Below are 17,796 nucleotides of genomic sequence, written 5' to 3' on the forward strand. Positions count from 1 at the left end.
CCTTCTAAGCTGCAATTCTGTGTCCAGCGAGTTATTTATCTTGGTCACTCGCTGTCCAAGGAGGGAAGGCAGCTTACACCAGATCGCATCCAGTTAATTGCTAACATGTCAATACCCCAGACACAAAAGGAGGTGCGGGCTTTCATAGGCCTCACTTCATATTGTAGGCAGTGGATCCCTCAGTACGCATTTCTAGCAAAACCACTCATTCAGTTAACCACACAGGAGGCAGCCACATCGACTGTTCTCCCTTGGACTCAGGAACATACACAAGCTTTTGAAAGCCTAAAGGAAGCTTTATGCCAAGCACCTGTTTTAGCAACACCATGTTATAGCAAACATTTTACACTCTTTGTTACAGAACGCGAAGGTACTGCTTTGTCAGTACTCACTCAGGATCAAGCAGGATCACGCAAGCCATGTGCTTATTTTTCCAGTACATTAGATCCCGTAGCTCAGGCTTTGCCCGCGTGCCTGAAATCAGTGGCAGCAACAGCTTTAGCAATCAGACAAAGCGATGCCATAGTGTTAGGACATCCATTGACAGTACAAGTACCACATGCAGTAGAAGTTCTTGTGAACCGAACACAAACACAACACTTGACCATAGCAAGACTTACCGGTTATGAACTGACATTGTTTCAGCCACACATAGAGATCCGACGGTGTAATACATTGAATCCTGCTACACTATTACCTGTAATTGGAACAGACCCACTAGCTCATGATTGTGTTGAAATTATTGAAATAAAGACGAAACCTAGACAAGACTTGACAGACGTTCCATTGTTAGATCCAGACCTGACGTTGTATGTAGACGGATCATGCATGAGAGCAAGTACAGGAGACTTAGTGGCCGCGTATGCAGTCACAACAGACACTGAAGTTATTGAGACAAATTGTATAGATACTTTGTCAGCCCAAGCAGCAGAACTTATTGCTCTAACACAAGCCTGTATTCAAGCCACAAATAAGAAAGTTAATGTATACACTGACTCACGTTATGCATTCGGAGTTGTACACGACTTCGGCGTGCTGTGGCGAGAGAGAGGTTATTTAACCTCCCATGGTGCCCACATTCAGCACGGAACCCTCATTCATGCCTTGTTAGACGCAATACATCTACCAACTGCTATATCGATTATGAAATGTAAAGCACACACGAAGGTTACTGATATCATTTCTCAAGGCAATGATTTAGCTGACAGAACAGCTAAACAGACTGCTCAGAATCGCACATTAGACATGACAAAGCCAATAGTTCAGACACCAACACAGTGTATGACAATTAAGGATCCCGCACTTGACGTAATTGACATACAGACACATGCTACTGCAGAAGAATTAAAGAAATGGACTGAACTAGGAGGGATCCAGACAGATCAGGGATGGATGACGAAGGAGAAATCTGTATGGTTTCTTCCTGACTCTATGGTCCAAGCCATTATAGCTACAATTCACAGCCCAGCGCATTTAGGAGAGAAAGCTATGCTAGATAGCATTCAACACATTTGGTTCAACAAACATTTACGAGCAGCAGCTAAACAAAAAGTCCGTACCTGTATGATATGTTGTCAGTTCAACCCAGGAAAAAGTGTTCCCGTAGAACAGGGTGGATTTCAGACTCCTGATCATCCTTTTGAAGTGCTCCAAATGGATTATATCCAGATGGAACGATGTCGAGGATTCAAATATGTTCTGGTAGTTGTCTGCGCTCTCTCCCGATGGACTGAGGCGTACCCAGTATCAGATTACACGGCCCCGACTACTGCCAAACAGTTAGTTCGAGAATTCTTCCCGCGGTACGGTTTACCACGTGTTGTATATTCAGATAACGGCCAGCCTTTCTCATCCGAATTAATGAAACATGTCTCACTTTTGTTGGGATATCAGTGGAAATTCCACTGTGTCCGACACCCCGAGGCAGCAGGTCTCGTGGAACGACATAATCAAATTTTGAAAATCAGATTGTCTAAAATATGTAAGGAGAAAGGTGTTGACTGGATAGTAGCATTACCAGTTGCACTATTTTACATAAGGATGGTAGCACACTCTCGAACAGGGCTATCCCCGTATGAGGTGATCTTCGGAAGGCCACCAAATATGTGGGGGACGCCTATACCACGTAAAATAACTGATGTTAATTGTAATATGCTGACAGATTACTTGGCTTCCTTGATGTCTGCACTACAATCTTGTCGTTCACAGGTAGCTGCAGCTTTTCCTGACAACACTGAGGTGAAACCCCATGACGTTGCTCCGGGGGATCTGGTGTTTGTAAGAAATTTTGATCGGAAGACCCAGTTGGAGCCCAGGTGGAAAGCACCGAAGCTAGTCCTGCTGACCACAAGAACAGCCGTGAAAGTTGAGGGCCGCAAGGGCTGGATACATTCCAGCCACAGTAAGAAATTTCATGGACTATCCTCGGATATAGACACTGTGCCCTGCACTCCCTCACAGACTGATTCAAAACTTCCTTTTGTTGAACAGAATGACTCTCAGTGCTATAAATTAAAGCTTAGGCCCAAACAGTCGAGCAATTTGATTGTTTAAGTCCTCTCCAAGGTGAAGCGGTTGAATTGTCTCCGACATGTATCCCTTGGACCTGAGTAGAGAAAATACCCGAGAAATGTTGAAACGACAGGCGTATTGTAAATCACTGCGTAGCTACTGTATGAGGACATTATTAATTCTGTTTTTATTGAGTGTTTTAATAATTATTACGAGTGTGATTTTGCACATATATCATCCTATCTCTAGACATGTTTATAATGTTGCTGCTGAACATTCTTTTAGTGACCTACCGCCACATGAATTATCTTATAGACTTGCGCTGCGCAATAACACTTTCATTAGTATGTTACATCATTCCCATCAGACTAGTAATGCCACCAATTGTTGGGTGTGTGGCCGACTCCCTCCCTATCAGAATAACAAAGGAGTTCTGCCTTTCTTTCCACATCCGTTCACACACAATGGCTCCTGTGGAGCATGGTTTAGTTTACTAAATTCCATAGACCCAGACACAGCAGTTTATCAACAACATTGGATATGGGGAAATCTGAATCTAGTTTTATTCAAAGTCTGTCATCCTAATAAGGAGGGTCGCCCCAGTAGAACAGGAACTGATCTAGAAAATGAAGTGTATAAATTAGGTAATTTTACACCTAATCTTATGATTCTGAATGTCAAATCCGAAGTTGAACTAATTCTGCCCACTATGTCAGTATTTCCAGTTAAGGGTGAATTATGTGTAAGAAAAGTTGGTTCCATACATATGGGCCATAGCCAATGCGTTACTACAGTAGAATATAGTGATCAAGGTAAATCTTCATTTAGAGCTTCTCGCCATTCTTACTTTATATGTGGTCAGACGGCATATATGCGTCTGCCTCTAGATTGGGATGGTACCTGTTACATAGCATTCCTTCTGCCACCTGTTTTCCTAGCTCCCCCTGATTATTATCGGAATGTTCATTTAGTACACAATAGAGAGCGAAGAGATCTCCCAGTTGTCGATTATACTGAGACGGCATGGGACAAGTATGTAGATTTCAATAAAGGTATCTTTCCCTATATAGGTACAATATCAAATAGTAAGCTGATACGCAGACTAACCAAGACTCTTGAAGCTGTAGTAAACGAGACTATAGCCGCCCTAGGCAATCTGACAGAGGAACAATCAGTGATGAGAATTGTTGTTCTCCAGAATCGTCTTGTCCTTGACGTCATCCTGGCCGATAGGGGCGGAGCTTGCAGGGTCATCGGATCCAGCTGCTGCATATTCATACCAGAAAATTCGCCATCTGTATATAAAGCTATAACACGCCTTCATAAGATTGTGAGCCAGATACACGAGAATCCAGGCACTTGGACGTGGTCCGGGTGGTTTTGGAGTGTAATATCAGCCTGGGGATGGAGAGTTCTATCGTTCCTAGGTATTGGCCTTCTTATGCTCTTCAGTTGTTGTTTATGCCTGCAATGTGGACCAGCGATTTGTGGTCTGTGTGCCACATCATGCATTCCATATCAAAGTTCTCGTTCAGAATGCCGGAAGAAGAAGGAAGAAGAAATGATGCTCCATGAGCAAATCGATGGAATGATGAAGATTGATATCTCTTGAAGGGCAAGTAGGGGACAAGGAGGGAATGTGGAAATGTGGATTTTCCTGATCAGTTATGTCCCCTATCTTGGACCCCAACGGTTCTATGTGCATGTCACAAGTACATGTATGTTCCCTCCAGTTCCAGTTTCCAAAACGCAAACATATGTGCGTCCACCGTCAACATGTTCTCTGTCAGATCCGCCATCAATGGACTGGATATTCGATTCCTAAGTATGAAAGGCCACCAACTTTATATGGCTAAGTTACTCCATTTTTACAGTTCAGGCAAGTAGGCCCGATTCTGTCCTCAAAGCCTTCCCTGCTCTCTGTCTCTGACAGCTTCAGCTTGAGCTCGCATCTGTATCCATGAACTTTGTCCTACTCCCTGTGCAGCTAACGGTGCCTGCCTCGGCCAGTTTTGCCTGCCTGCCAAGAAGCTGTATTTCACCTTCGAATTATCTACTTTGCTCTTCAGCCGATGCATTCCTGTCTAGTGATTTAGGTAAACATTTCCTTTAGCTCACAAGCAAAGGACTCGGCCTTTCCGTCCTCCTGCAAGTAATTCATAGCCCTGTTGCCATGGAAAGTTTTCTGCCCCTCGCATCTCATATAGACACTTAGACGCTTGTACACGCACACACAGTCAGTATAGAATAGATTCTGTCCGAGAGTCTTTTCTTGTGGATAACATAGTTCTCTAAACATAGGATGTTAGATATGATTTGGGATTAGGTTGACTTGACCCCCCAGACTTCTCGTCTCCACATGTAGAGCTAAATGTCAAGTCCCCTTCACCCCCTAGTTGCACGTCAATCACACGTCATGCTGCTGCGCGCGCATCTATGTTAAGTATTATCTTATAGATCCACCTATGCATGATAATCAGAGCCAATCATGTTTCTTTCTGCTCCTTATTACGCCTAGTTTCGATTACGTACCACTATGTCATTTCTCTTATCAATTGTTACGCCTTTTGCATTCGTTTCATTGTAATGTATGACCTATAAAAGTTACTTCTTGTCAATAAAGTATTGTACTTCACTTCCTGAACCCTCGTGGTGACGGAACCTGAAGGCCGCCACTCGAGTCGGCCATTTTGGAATAAAGCCCATTCAGAAAATCTCTTATACCACGGATTCTGCCTCTTGTTATTCTGAGCTATTTTACTTTATTTTAGATTCCGTATGAAATTCAGTCAAGGTAAAAAGAATATTTACCACAAAGTCACCTAAAAAAGTAAGATATAAGAGTCTGAAGTGTTTTTTTCGGGTTCGTGGGGACCTCTATAGGAAATATTCCATTGCCAATTTCAATGCGGTGACACCCCTGTCCGAATTAGTCACTGAACCCAGTGTCAATCTTGCTCCCGAAAATGGCCAAAAATGGGGTTTAGAAAATTATCTGACTTTCTCTTGGGGGAGAGAAGGCTAAATATAGCGGGAATCCATCAGTTAATTCGAGCAATTTTCTGCTTCTGGGTTCGTTTAGAATGCTAAATAAAATCTTCAGTAACTTAGATCTTGGCCAGGTTCTCAGCATCAGAAAGGTAGTTTCCGCATTAGTTCAGGTTGGTGTATATGAAAGGCCAGGGGAATGGAAAAGACTGTTTGCCACTATTAAAGGTTCTGACCTTACCCTAAAAGTAATTTTAAAAAAATGGGCAAAATATGAAAGTTTGGAATTGACAAATAAGAGGTGGGAGGAAGGTAATATATAGAATTTTAGTGTGTTGAGAGGGGCTAATTGACGTCTAATACAATTTTTTAGAAAATAGTTGTTATATAGAAAATCAACCCCAGTCTAATGGTCCACTGTTTTTGATGCTCAGATGGGTCTGTCGCAAATTGGGTGCATGTAATCGTTCACTGTTTGCCTATTCAGCAATTTTTGGAACAAAATATTCCAGTATCTGGAGACTGAATGGCAGGTCAGTTTAGCCCCAACCCCCTGGCTTTAGGTTTCAGGGAATTATCCCGCTCTCGGCCTAACTAATAAATGGATAAAGTTATTTTACATAGCAACAGTCGTAGCCCGGTCCCTTCTGCTCCAAAAATGGTGAACTCAGTTGGTCCCCACAATTAGGGACTGGCTGTGAAAAATGGAGCTAGTCCAAAACAATTTGAAAAAACTTTGGGGATGTTTTTTTTGTTTGGAAAGCTGGGGTTAGATTCAATTTTTTGATCATACCGCTTTGCTATCCTTTGCATACTATGCTCCTAAGGCACTTCATGAACTCTTATTTGCTCATCTCTAAGGCAGCTGTATTTATTGTATTTATTGAGGAGTGTTTTAGTAATTTTTACCTCTTTAACTTACCCTGGAAATACTAGGTTATGAAATATGTATTTATTATCATTGTACTTATGGTTGGTGAATGACTAATTGCTTTGAATTTATGTACTGGTAATGAAAAGTTTGGATCCTAATAAAATAAAGATTTAAAAAAAGATGGTTGGAGCCTTTTTCTGTCCCCAAGGCTCTGATCACAAGGCCAGACAACAAGCTTGGTGTCACTCTGAAAGTCCTGGGTTCAAGCAGAAATGTGGGTCTCAAGCAGCAGCTCAGTCCTCTGAGGGCACAGGGTTGGCTTCAGGCAGCAGGACACACCCCTGAAGTACACAGCAGTCCACATGCAGCAAGGCACGCCACAGAGAGTCTCCCACAGGTCCAGAAGTGAACTGAAGAGAGGGTCCAATTTGTGTACCTGTTACCAACTTTGAAATGGAAGAAACATCTGGCGTTTCCCCCCCACAGAAGTGTCTGGAATTTTCTGCCTCCCTGCCCTAATCCTAGGATGTCTGTAGTCAAAATAGCCTATTGTGAAGTTCTTAATGTGTGTTGAAGTAGTGTCTTTGATGTGCAAACGGGGCTGTATACAACTCCCCCATCCTGCTAGAGTGGTCCATCCTGCCCTCACCCACTCCCTCTATTGATAGGCTGTGTGGGAGAATACACAAATGACAACTGCCACTAACTACTAGGCATGTGTCCCAAGAGCAGGCACCAAATTGTTAGGACAAGAAAATGGCAAGTGCAATTTTCAGAACTGTGACTTAAAATCCATCTTAGCTATTAAAGAGAAATTTAAATTACAATTCTTTACACACCAAACATGTTATTTCGACCTGCTCCCAGGTGAAAGTGATCACTTATTAAATGTAATAAGGCAACCCAATGTTATCCTAGGGGGGAGGTAGGCTTCACAGTAGTGAAAAACAAATTTAGGCGGTTTATGCTACCAGGACATGAAAACATTAAAAGTACATGTCCAGGTTTTTGAATACAAGGCACCCTGCCCTATGGGTTGTTTAGGGCCTAGCTTATGGGTGACTTATATGTATTATAAAGGGAGATTTTGGTTTGGCAAAAGGGTGTATTTTGCCAAGTCAAATTGGCAGTTTAAAACTGCACGCAGGCTTCAATGGCAAGCCTGAGGCATGTTTTAAAGGGCTACGTAAATGGGTGGCACATTAGTAGCATTTAATTTACTGTTCTTGGGTATATGTTATACCACTTTACTAGAGACCTATTAGTAAATTAAATAGGCCAACCAGTGTAAGCCAGTGTTAACATGATTTAGGTAGTGAGCACAAGCACTTTAACAGCGGTAAGCAGTGGTAAAGTGCACAGAGTCCTAAGACCAACAAAAACCACATATTCAGTAGTATAGGAAGGGAGTAGCAAAAGGTTTGTGGGGGAGACCACCCGAAGGCTGACCGGTCTAACTCTACTGAAAAAGAAAGTACTATATATTGCTTTTTTTCTGTTCCCTTACATTGCAGTCCGCATCAAACGACATACATGATTGTGTGGTTCCTCAAATCAAGCAGAGGCTGGCAGTGGTACACCTGTTACTGTTTATGTATAGTAATGTTTTATTGTAGAATCTGTTGATATGGGGGACTGTGTAGGTAGGTATATGTGTTTGCATGACTTTTTGGCACGTTAGGAAAAAAATTACTATGATCCTCTGGCCACGACCCTGAAATACCCCATGGTTATAGTGCTAGAGCTAATAAGATATTTTTTAAGCTTTTAATTAAGACTGAAGTGTTTAAAAGTTGCTGTGACTGCCTGGCGTGGAAGGGTTAACGTCTGAATGTCTTTGTTTTCAGCTTGACTAACATATATAGTACATAGTGAAATAAACTTCCGATATTTGAAATTTCTTTCTGGGTGGTTGCTCACATGCATGAGCAGATTTGAATGCCCTTCGTTTGAGGGATAGTATACCTCATTAAAAAATAAAATACAGCTGGAATAGAATAACGTTTAACCACAACTACAGCATAAAAGACCAACAAGGATTACTTTAATAATGCACCAAACATGTTAATGCTAAAACAAAAATGTGTGAAGGGCCATTGACGTAGAGCTGTGGTTGTATGACGTAACAAGTGGAAGGACTTGAATCCCAGTGAGGGTTTTAGATGTTCCACATGAAAGTTAATCCATTGCTACTGCCTCTCATACCGCCAAAATATCATATTTGAATATGTTCTCGTGTATTTGCAGGTGGGCTCTTTGCACGTAAAGTGCCTGTTCACTCCTTGCCATACTTCTGGGCACATTTGTTATTTTGTGACAAAACCACGCAGTTCAGAGCCACCGGCTGTTTTCACAGGTAATGGAAGAAGCATTTATTGATTAAAGTCTGAAATGATCGACATCACTTTACATGGGAAAGGGATAATTGTTGCCAGCATGTCTAATGTAGTTCTGCATTCTGTTTGCTGATGTTCTTCTGAGTAATTCCAGTTGTAGTATAATCTTAGCTGTAGCGAATTCACAATTTAAGTGCATCAAAGAAATAGGTTGTGCAGAAGATCACTGGTGACAGTGTGCTGTCCCTTGCAGATAGTCCTATTTCAATTCGTTCTTAACCAGCACAGATAGCCGAACATAATAGAGCTGGTTAGTGTAATGTTCTGCACATCAGAGTGGTGATGTAGATTGGTTGACTACAGACAAAATAAAAGGTGTAATTGGTGGAGGGATAACATTTTGCTCTGGTCAAACGTATGACATTGAGTTTGTATTAACTGGCATAAACTGGGAGTTTATTTATTTCTGCAATTGTTTTTTGGGTAGCTTGCCATTTGTTCACTTATTCAGCTTGACATAGTGTTTATGAATGTTAGTCAAGATCCCCATGATAGAGTGCTAGTTACCTTTGAGTTGCATTTCGCACCGTGACTTGTTAGCCGAGTTTCAGTTGACCCTTGTGGAGGCATCGTTCCTTCCAACATTCCTTTTGATGTTGTGCCACACTATCACAAGAACACGTGTAGCAAACGCCAGGCTCTTGGCTCAAAATAAATAATTAGTTCAGGAATAAAACACATGAATGTGAGGCCTCTTGTCTCGTTCAGCTGAATAGAAAAGTTCCCTTCCCTGCAACGCTTGTGAGAAGGTCGATTGTCGATCTGATTAAGACCGGCATTGGTGTAGTTGGGATTCAAAGAGGCCACGGGAAACTTTACATTTAATTCTCAGAGGTTATATGCCGACTACCACACACCCACAGAAACCAAACATTCTGCGTGATTTAAAGGGTAACAACAGAGAAAGGCAAACTTCGAAACCACTAGTGAAAGGGTGTGGAGGAAGCTGCCACCGACAGACATTTTGACATCTATCAAATGGTTTAAAGCTGTAAAAAGTGCAACATAAAATTATATTTAATATTATCATGAATCTGTTTTTATTAAGAGGGATTTTTGAAATGTGAGGCAACTTAACTGCAGCTGAATTACATGCGCAATATACTCTAGTCCAAAATCACTAATTTGACCTAATCACAGTCCTCTAATGACTTCAGCAACACACATAACTATAACAGATGCATGTTTACCTAAGCAAATTTACCTAGTGTTACTGCTACCAAAGTTCTGTACAGGGCAGTGGGACGCAAAAAGCATGCAAAATAGGTTGCCTGTGCTTATTCCGTTTCATGTTTTTTTTGCTTGAAGGAGACACATTGTTTGTGGCTGGCTGTGGCAAGTTCTTCGAAGGGACAGCAGAGGAAATGTACAATGCCTTGATAAAGACCTTGGGACAATTGCCTCCAGAAACAGTAAGTCAACTTTCATATTGCAGACCACACCCCAACTAAAAATATTGTTAATTAGGTTGAGTGATTAGCTTCCAGGCCTTTATTCAGGAGTAATTGTAGCTTACATGATTGCAATAGGAATATTCACTAAACTCACACATTCCCTGTAATATTTGGGTCAAAAGACCCTTTCTCTTGTAAAGCAAGGGCCAGTATGGAAAATGGGAAATATGGGCAATCATGCACACCCACAAATACTCTCCCACATCATAGACAGAAATCTCACAACGGTTCAAACTGTTTTTGTGTTTACGAATGTCTTTTTTTATTTATTCGTTTGCAAGCAGTGATGCTACAAACCTTCACAGGCCTTTGCCATCAATCTTAGGTCGCATGCTTTTGATACAATTTGATACCTTTTTATTAGGTAGCAACATCTCACTTAAAATGAATAACCATACTATCTCTTCTGAAACATCTAAAAAAAAAATAGGCAAGGGCTGTAACGTGAGTCCCCTTGTTCGTAGAAAGAAGTTAATGCCGTACATTATTATAAATTGAAGTAAAAGTCTATTAATGATCCCCTTTGCAGACAAATCAAATGCCACCAGCACCTAAAACAAACTTAGTCATAATTTTGGTGAGATGGTTTTACATTGAAGGATCTTCAATGCAAGTCCTAAACATTTCTCTAGTCCTGTCCATGTGCTGGATCTCGGAACTCATTTTACATATAGATATTGAATTTATATCGAACATATTGGGTATTTTAAAATTAAGTTAAATCCTGTAGCCAAAGATTACATTTTCCCAAATGTCTTAATATAGAAAAATAGCCCAACAGAAATATGAACAATTAAAAAACGCAATGCAGCATAATTCCCGATTTTGATACTGTTTTGTAAAGAAAATCATCTAGGTAGCACTGATGGAAAGTTGTGGTTTGACACTGCTCCTTTACAGATCAAGCATTGCTCGTAATGCCAGCTGCTTCAGTCATCTGAAAGAAACAGTTATAGATTCCTTACCTTCGAATTACCCCCAGGCGTCAGACTGGATCCGGAAAGTTTTTCGCCAGCAGTACCCCTGCGCGTCGGAAGCTGGCGTCGGTCGACTCCGTGTTTGTCGTCGCCGGGATGACGTCGCGGTAGCTACTTAGACGCTGCTCTCGCGCGCTGACGTCAGTTCTTTCTTTTTTCGCGCAAGCAAGCGCAGATCCAGAGAGAGCGGTACCCCCAGTCATTTTTGGACAGAACCTTTTCTCGACTTCGTTGTTGTTGGAGTCCATCGACTCCTGGTGCACGAGCAGTTTCGAAGAACATAAGTTACTTACCTGTAACCAGCGGCGGTGCGTCCATTGGGGCGTGGGGGCGTAGCCCCCGCGCCCGCGCCCGCTCCCGCAGCTCTCCCTCCTCTGTGAATGTCAGTCAGCATGACGTCGGACCGTGGGCGGTCCGGCGTCATGTTGACTGACATCATTGTCACACGCCTTTGGGAACGGCAGCACAAGTGTGCATGAGTGGGCATGGAGCTTAATTTTTACTCCGTGCCCAGTCATGCGTACTTGTGTTTTTGCTGCCTTGCGCATGCTCATTAGGAGCCCCTCTGTCTCCTAATGGGCAGGCGGCGGGCGAGGAGTAGGCGGTGCCGTCAGCCAATCCTGGTGCTGCTGCAGCGCCAGGATTGGCTGAGGGCCGGATGGCAGTCACTTGCGTCACGTGGTGTTCCGGACCGTTTGAAGGGGCAGAGAGGCGCCAACGCGGGCCAGGAGAAGAGGCGGTCACTGGTCAGGTAAGTGTTTTTTAATTTTAGGGTGGTTTGGCTGGGTTGGGGTTGGTCAGGTTTGGCTGGATATTGGATAATCTGGCCGGGTTGGCGCCTCGGCAGTGCTGGGCTATCCTGTCCTGACAGGGACATTTAAATGCGTCAAAATGATGTTGGCTTCTTTCATTCTGTAAATGTTATCAGATCTTTTCATAAATATTCCTCCTCACGTTTGAAAAAAAGATATAGGGGCTGATTTAGAGTTCTGACCCTCGCTGTGTCAGACACAGAGACCACTGCGTATTAGCTGTTGAGTACATGTTTAGAGTTAACACTTGGGAAAGTTATAGATGTTTGCTGACACAGTTTATATCCCTCCTTTCTGTGCATGTGGCTGAACTTTCTGTTTGCGCCGAGACGGGGTGTTATTTGTAACTTTATCCCATATTTCTGATGCTAATTTGTCTGGAGTCATTTCTGTGGACACTGACCGGACGCCCTTTCCATTCTGGGATTGTGTATGTCAGCCCAATGTTGGAAGTTGAGGGTGGCGCTGGCGCTACAACAGCTCCCCAATATTTTGAACGAATCGTGCACACCTGGCACCGGAGCACTGGATTGAGGGGGGCTGAGGGCTCGATGGATGCTAGGCTCAGTCAGGATGCGGTGCAATCTGTCGGTTCCTGAAAGTCTCACGTGGCCCTGCTCGCCGTGGTACGCTTTGCAGCTTTGATTCCTGCAGAGCCCACATAGAGCACCCCATGGGCTAGAAGGCAACATTCAGAGTGAAACCAGACCTATTCAGGGTACAACGTCGGGCATTTCATGCAACTTGCTGCGTTGTGTTCCTTGGCATGTCAGTGGGCTTGCTTGCAGTTTTGCTGGTACTAGTAATGTTGGCCTCCATGTTTAAGACTGTCTTTGCTCTGCATTGCTGCCAGGGCCTAAGTTCGATCTTGGCAGAGGGGGGGTTCTACCTTATGACGGTCGGGCTTGCTCGCCGTGCAAGCACACCAACAGCCACTCATCCCAAACCTTTACGCCCCACTAATTTCAAATGTCACCAGCCGCGCCTGCCTGTAACTGTAGTTCTCCAGTATCGGAATCTTTCATAGATTCACATGCTTGAATCGTTCCCTGTCTTCGAGATGGGAGTCCCCAGTACCTTTGAAAGCAATGTTACAATAGACATAGAACACAGAGGCCTTATGTGTAGTAACATATCACTCCTAATAAAAAAGGACCAAACTTAGAAGTCAACCAATCAGATCATACCACCCTTTAGAACCTTCCTGAGAGAAGCTGCAGTGCCTCAGATTTTCAAAGCACTTTTGCGTACAGATAGTATAACACTGAGAGAAATAAAGGCAAGCTTCTTTGAGGAGGTGGGTGGGTTGCATACGAATATAGGAAAGATTTCAATACTGGAGAACTACAATTACAGGTAAGAAACCTACTTTCTTAATCCAGTATTGGAACTTCCATAGATTCACATGCTTGAATCAGAATAGAAACCAGTAACAAGTCCATTTTGCAGAGATACAATATATGACCAGTTGAAAACTATAATACAGAAAGAACTTATATACAGGAGAGAAAATTTGCATAAACGGTTTAAGCGGATGGTGGGAAGACTAAGATCGTTCCCCTTTATTGAAACAGAAGTCGTAGAACTGCTTGTCCCACTGCTGCGTCTCTGAGAACGTCTGAATCCACACAGTAATGTTGCTGAAGGTGACAAAAAGCTAGTTGGCATTCCGGAAAGACTTAGTTCTATCCAAGTAAAACTTCAGGCACCTTTTGATGTCTAGGGAGTGAAGCGCTCGCTCAGCTGCTGTTTGAGGATTTGGAAAGAATGGTTTGAGAATTACAGGTTCATTCAGATGAAAGTTCGAAGGGACCTGTCTTCTCTGAACTAAAGAAATGGCTCTTGGATGGTAAATACACGAATCTCACTTACTCTATGTGTAGAGGTGAGATCAAGATGGAGGGCTACCTTCCTGGAAAGATATTTAATGCCTGCTTTATGTAGTGGCTTGAAAAGAGATGTAATTAATCATCCCAATACTGTGTTGGGTTGCCATTCAGGAGGATGATGTCTAAATGGTGTAAATGCTCTGAACAATCCTTTGAGGATCTGTATAATTAGCCTTACGGACCACAGAGATGGCTTGTTGGATGAGCTTTGAAAATGAGAAATAGCGGCTAGATGCACCTTAATAGACGCATGAGCTAAGCCTGATTGTTCAAGGTGTAGAAGTCACGGCAAAATCTGTTCCAGAAAAGATGAGATGGGATAAATGCTAGAAGATTGACACCATATGCAGAATTCCTTCCATTTTAACAAGTAGGTTTATATTGTACTGCCCGCTCTTGCTTTAGCAAGTATGTTCCTGCAGTCTGAAGGAATGCTCAAATGACCAAATTCTCGGAACTCAGTAGCCAAGCTGACAATTTGAGAGATCTGGGATCTGGATGGAGAACTTGTCCCTGGCTCATTGTTAGCAGTGAGTGAATCGGTTTGAGTCGAATGGGAGGTAGCCCTGAGCAGTGCTGATTCAGCCATGCAGGGGCCATCAGGATGATCTGACAGGGCTCAGCCTTCATCTTCCTGAGGACCTTTGGAAGGAGGGGAATTGGTGGAAAGGTGTAGGCAAATATGCCATACCATGCAATCAAAAAGGCATTACCCCACGATGCCTGACGAGGTTGCCAACTTGCGAAGGATTAGCTTATGGCGTTGTGGGGGGTAGCAAACAGATCCAGCTTCGGTTTGCCTCACTGGTGAAAAATGTGATCCAGCATGCGTTGGTCCACTTCCCACTCGTGGTAGGAAGTCTCAAACCCGTTTAAGGTGTCTGCTGTGGTGTTCAAGGTTCCTAGTACGTACTCCGTCGTTATGTGCACCATATGTTGGATGCACTATTGCCAGATTAGTTGTGCTTCTGTCACGTGGCCCATGGGGACATTGTTGTTTTCCACTAACTTAGCATGAGCTTGTAGAAGCTTGCCTGTTGCTTTGCACATGTTACCACACGTCTTCATTTTTTTGCAGTATTCTCAAAGACTCCTTTCACATGATAACTCATCGCTGTGTTCACTCTCTGCATGATCCTGGGATTTTGACTGAATATTATGTGCAAGGTCGAACAACAATGCACCTTGTTGTTTTGTTCTGGCCAGTCCTTAGCCATTAGACAAAAAATACTGATGCAGCTGTTGTTTGGACAGCCTAGTTGGGTTTTTAGTAGGTTGCACGAAACGGTAACACACATTTGGATAGGGACCTCTCCAGGGAGAAGAGCACCCATGATGTAGACCTGCGATCTATAGGCTAAGGTCTGGGGTCTGCTGACAAAACCCACAGATCTTTTATTATATAATAATACCTTTTCTTAGCAAGGGGAGGGAGGTTAGCACTATAGTCCTTTCTCCATTGTCTTTTTATGATGACCTCTCCCTTCATGATTTAAGGACTGGCTGCTATGCTGACAATATTTGTACTATGCATTTTCCTGCTTGTTGTGGCACGTATACTGCATGTTAGGGCACGTTAGTTAAAATTAATATTTTAAGCTGTTTCGTGTCTCCGTCAGATCTTATTGTGGAGGAGTACAAGAGAGTGAGCGAAAAGGTGTTTCTTTGTACAGCGATTCCTGAGAGAACTGGGAGTGTTGTGTTCTGGGGTGTCTAATCATTTGTTTCTCCGGGAGTGCGGTTACAGCCCATTTGACACAACATGGAGTCCCTAATGTGGGGGCTGTTATTATCTTTGTTGTTTAGGCGAATGCAGCTCACCGCTTCAAAGTTTATTATACTTGGATTACCTTTCCAGCTGTGGATGGGAATGCTAATTTGTTTCATAAATATACTGCAAACCGCGGTTCTGCAGAATTATCGCCCTTATTGATTACTTGAAGTTCCGTAGACAGCCTGGGAGCATACCATATGGTTTAATGGCGCCCTTCCTCACCCTGTTTCTGTGGTTCGTTTAGGTCCCTTATCAGTTGATGAGGCACGTGATCCGATTTGGCTGGTTTTACACCACATCCAAATTATCTTTATGTTCCTGTCGCAGAACTACATCAATTACATACAACGTTGATTCATATACATAGAGCTGTCATTCAGTTCATGTCGCATAACATTCAAGTGGCTCCGGCTGGAGCCGCTGCTCCACCATCGGGCACAGTGGTGGACTTGTCATAAGTCCCATCATGATTAATTAAGTGATGAGCAAGTGTCCTCCGAATAGGGATAATTTCCCTTACAGGCTTACAGAAAAATTTGAGCAACTCGAAGCTGTTTTACCCCATACTACACCTGTTGAGAAAAACACAGGATCCTTACGATGAGTTTACTGAGTGGTATTGTTCCCACTTTAGCTGAATGCAACGTCTGGGGTGTTTGCTTCAGTGTATACACTGTGCTTTGGTACCCTCCCCCCCTCCCCCCCCCATGAGCGTTCTTTCGAGCTTTCTAAAGAAGGTTCAAGATAAGCCCTGGATCGGGGATGAGATTAGTGGGCATGTTCCCTATTGTCTCCTATGTGATTTTGACCAATGTCAAAGTGAAGCAGTTAGCTTGCAAGTATGTCAACGCCTTTCGGCCGTGACGGACGTTGAATGGCAGCGGCAGTTACCGATCATTATTGCAGATGTATATACATCATTGGCTCGCAATAGTTTGGAAGTAAGACCCTATACTCGCGTACAAAGTAAACCCCTCCGGACAATGCTTGGAATAAAAATCCGAGGCAGCAACAATAGAAGCCTAGTTCACGTGCTGGGTCACCAACACCAGACTCTTCTGACCATAGATATGATTTGCGTGACTGCTCTAAAATTAAAATACCTGAGAGGTTTGGGGTCCCTGATCCTCGTTCCTTTCAGGAATTGTCGGATCAGCAGTTCGGTGGGGGAGAGCGTCAGGATCGCAAAGTATGCCTCAGACGGTGATAACCCTGCTCCTCGATTGGAGATGGGCGGTAACACTCCTCAACAGCGCGGCGGACGTTACCATAGTGCGGGAGGCACTCCACCAGTGTCTGGAGGTGAAAGCAACTGACACGTTCATTACACTGGAAACAGCTGATACACAAGTTGCACCCCGGATAGGCTTTATGAAATAGGCCTCCAAATTGAAGGTGATATTAAACGCATAATTAAAGTGCTCTTTTGGGACAACTTTACTTCTTCCTATGATATTTTGTTAGCGCATGTTGATTGGCCTCCCACCATTTGTTTTAGCTTCTTCTAGAGTGGCGGATGTTTTTCTCCAGAGTTTCTCGATTAATGGCTCGGAGGAGGCTAAAAAAGCATACGCAGCGGAGTGGGCACTTGCACTTTCTCCAGCCATGTATCGTAATCAGGTGGGTTGGGATATGGAGTCCCCAGCACATGAGATTTCTATGTGATCAATGCCACCACCCCATCCACAATATCCCATTAAACGTGAAGCATCGATGAATAATCCTCTTTTTCCGATATCGAAACCGGACGGTTCATATCCTATAGTTTTGGATTGCCGTCATTTGAACATTCATGTTCGTTCCTTTGCTGTACAGAACACCCACAGCCCTGCGTTAGTCGATACCCTTGTTCGTAAAAAGTATATAACGACTCTTGATATCTCCAATAGATTTTACAGTCACAATTTGGCTTCCGATAGCCGTGACTGGACTGCATTCAGCGCCCTTGGCAATCACAAAAGGTATACTCGTTTGCTTATGGGATATAAGAATAGTCCCTGCACTTTTGCGGCATGCATAGTGTCTCTTTTGCACGACATTGACCCTGATGCTTTCTTTTACGTCGATGACATTTATTTGACGGATGATGAATTGATACAGCATCTTGTACGTGTGGATCAC

At 43.3% G+C, this 17,796-nt stretch overlaps 1 protein-coding gene across 6 annotated transcripts in view; it reads left to right on the plus strand.

Moving 5' to 3' along the window:
• Positions 1 to 17,796, plus strand: part of HAGH (hydroxyacylglutathione hydrolase) — a 710,899-nt gene that overhangs the window by 271,663 nt on the left and 421,440 nt on the right. For all 6 annotated transcript variants that reach the window (XM_085629365.1, XM_085629364.1, XM_085629362.1 and 3 more), the window contains exons 5-6: positions 8,621 to 8,729; positions 10,078 to 10,181. In XM_085629365.1, the coding sequence (XP_085485491.1) occupies positions 8,621 to 8,729; positions 10,078 to 10,181 (213 nt within the window). The remainder of the gene's footprint in view (positions 1 to 8,620; positions 8,730 to 10,077; positions 10,182 to 17,796) is intronic.

This window comes from Triturus cristatus, chromosome 10 (genome assembly GCF_964204655.1).
Source record: "Triturus cristatus chromosome 10, aTriCri1.1, whole genome shotgun sequence".
Lineage (NCBI taxonomy): Eukaryota > Metazoa > Chordata > Amphibia > Caudata > Salamandridae > Triturus > Triturus cristatus.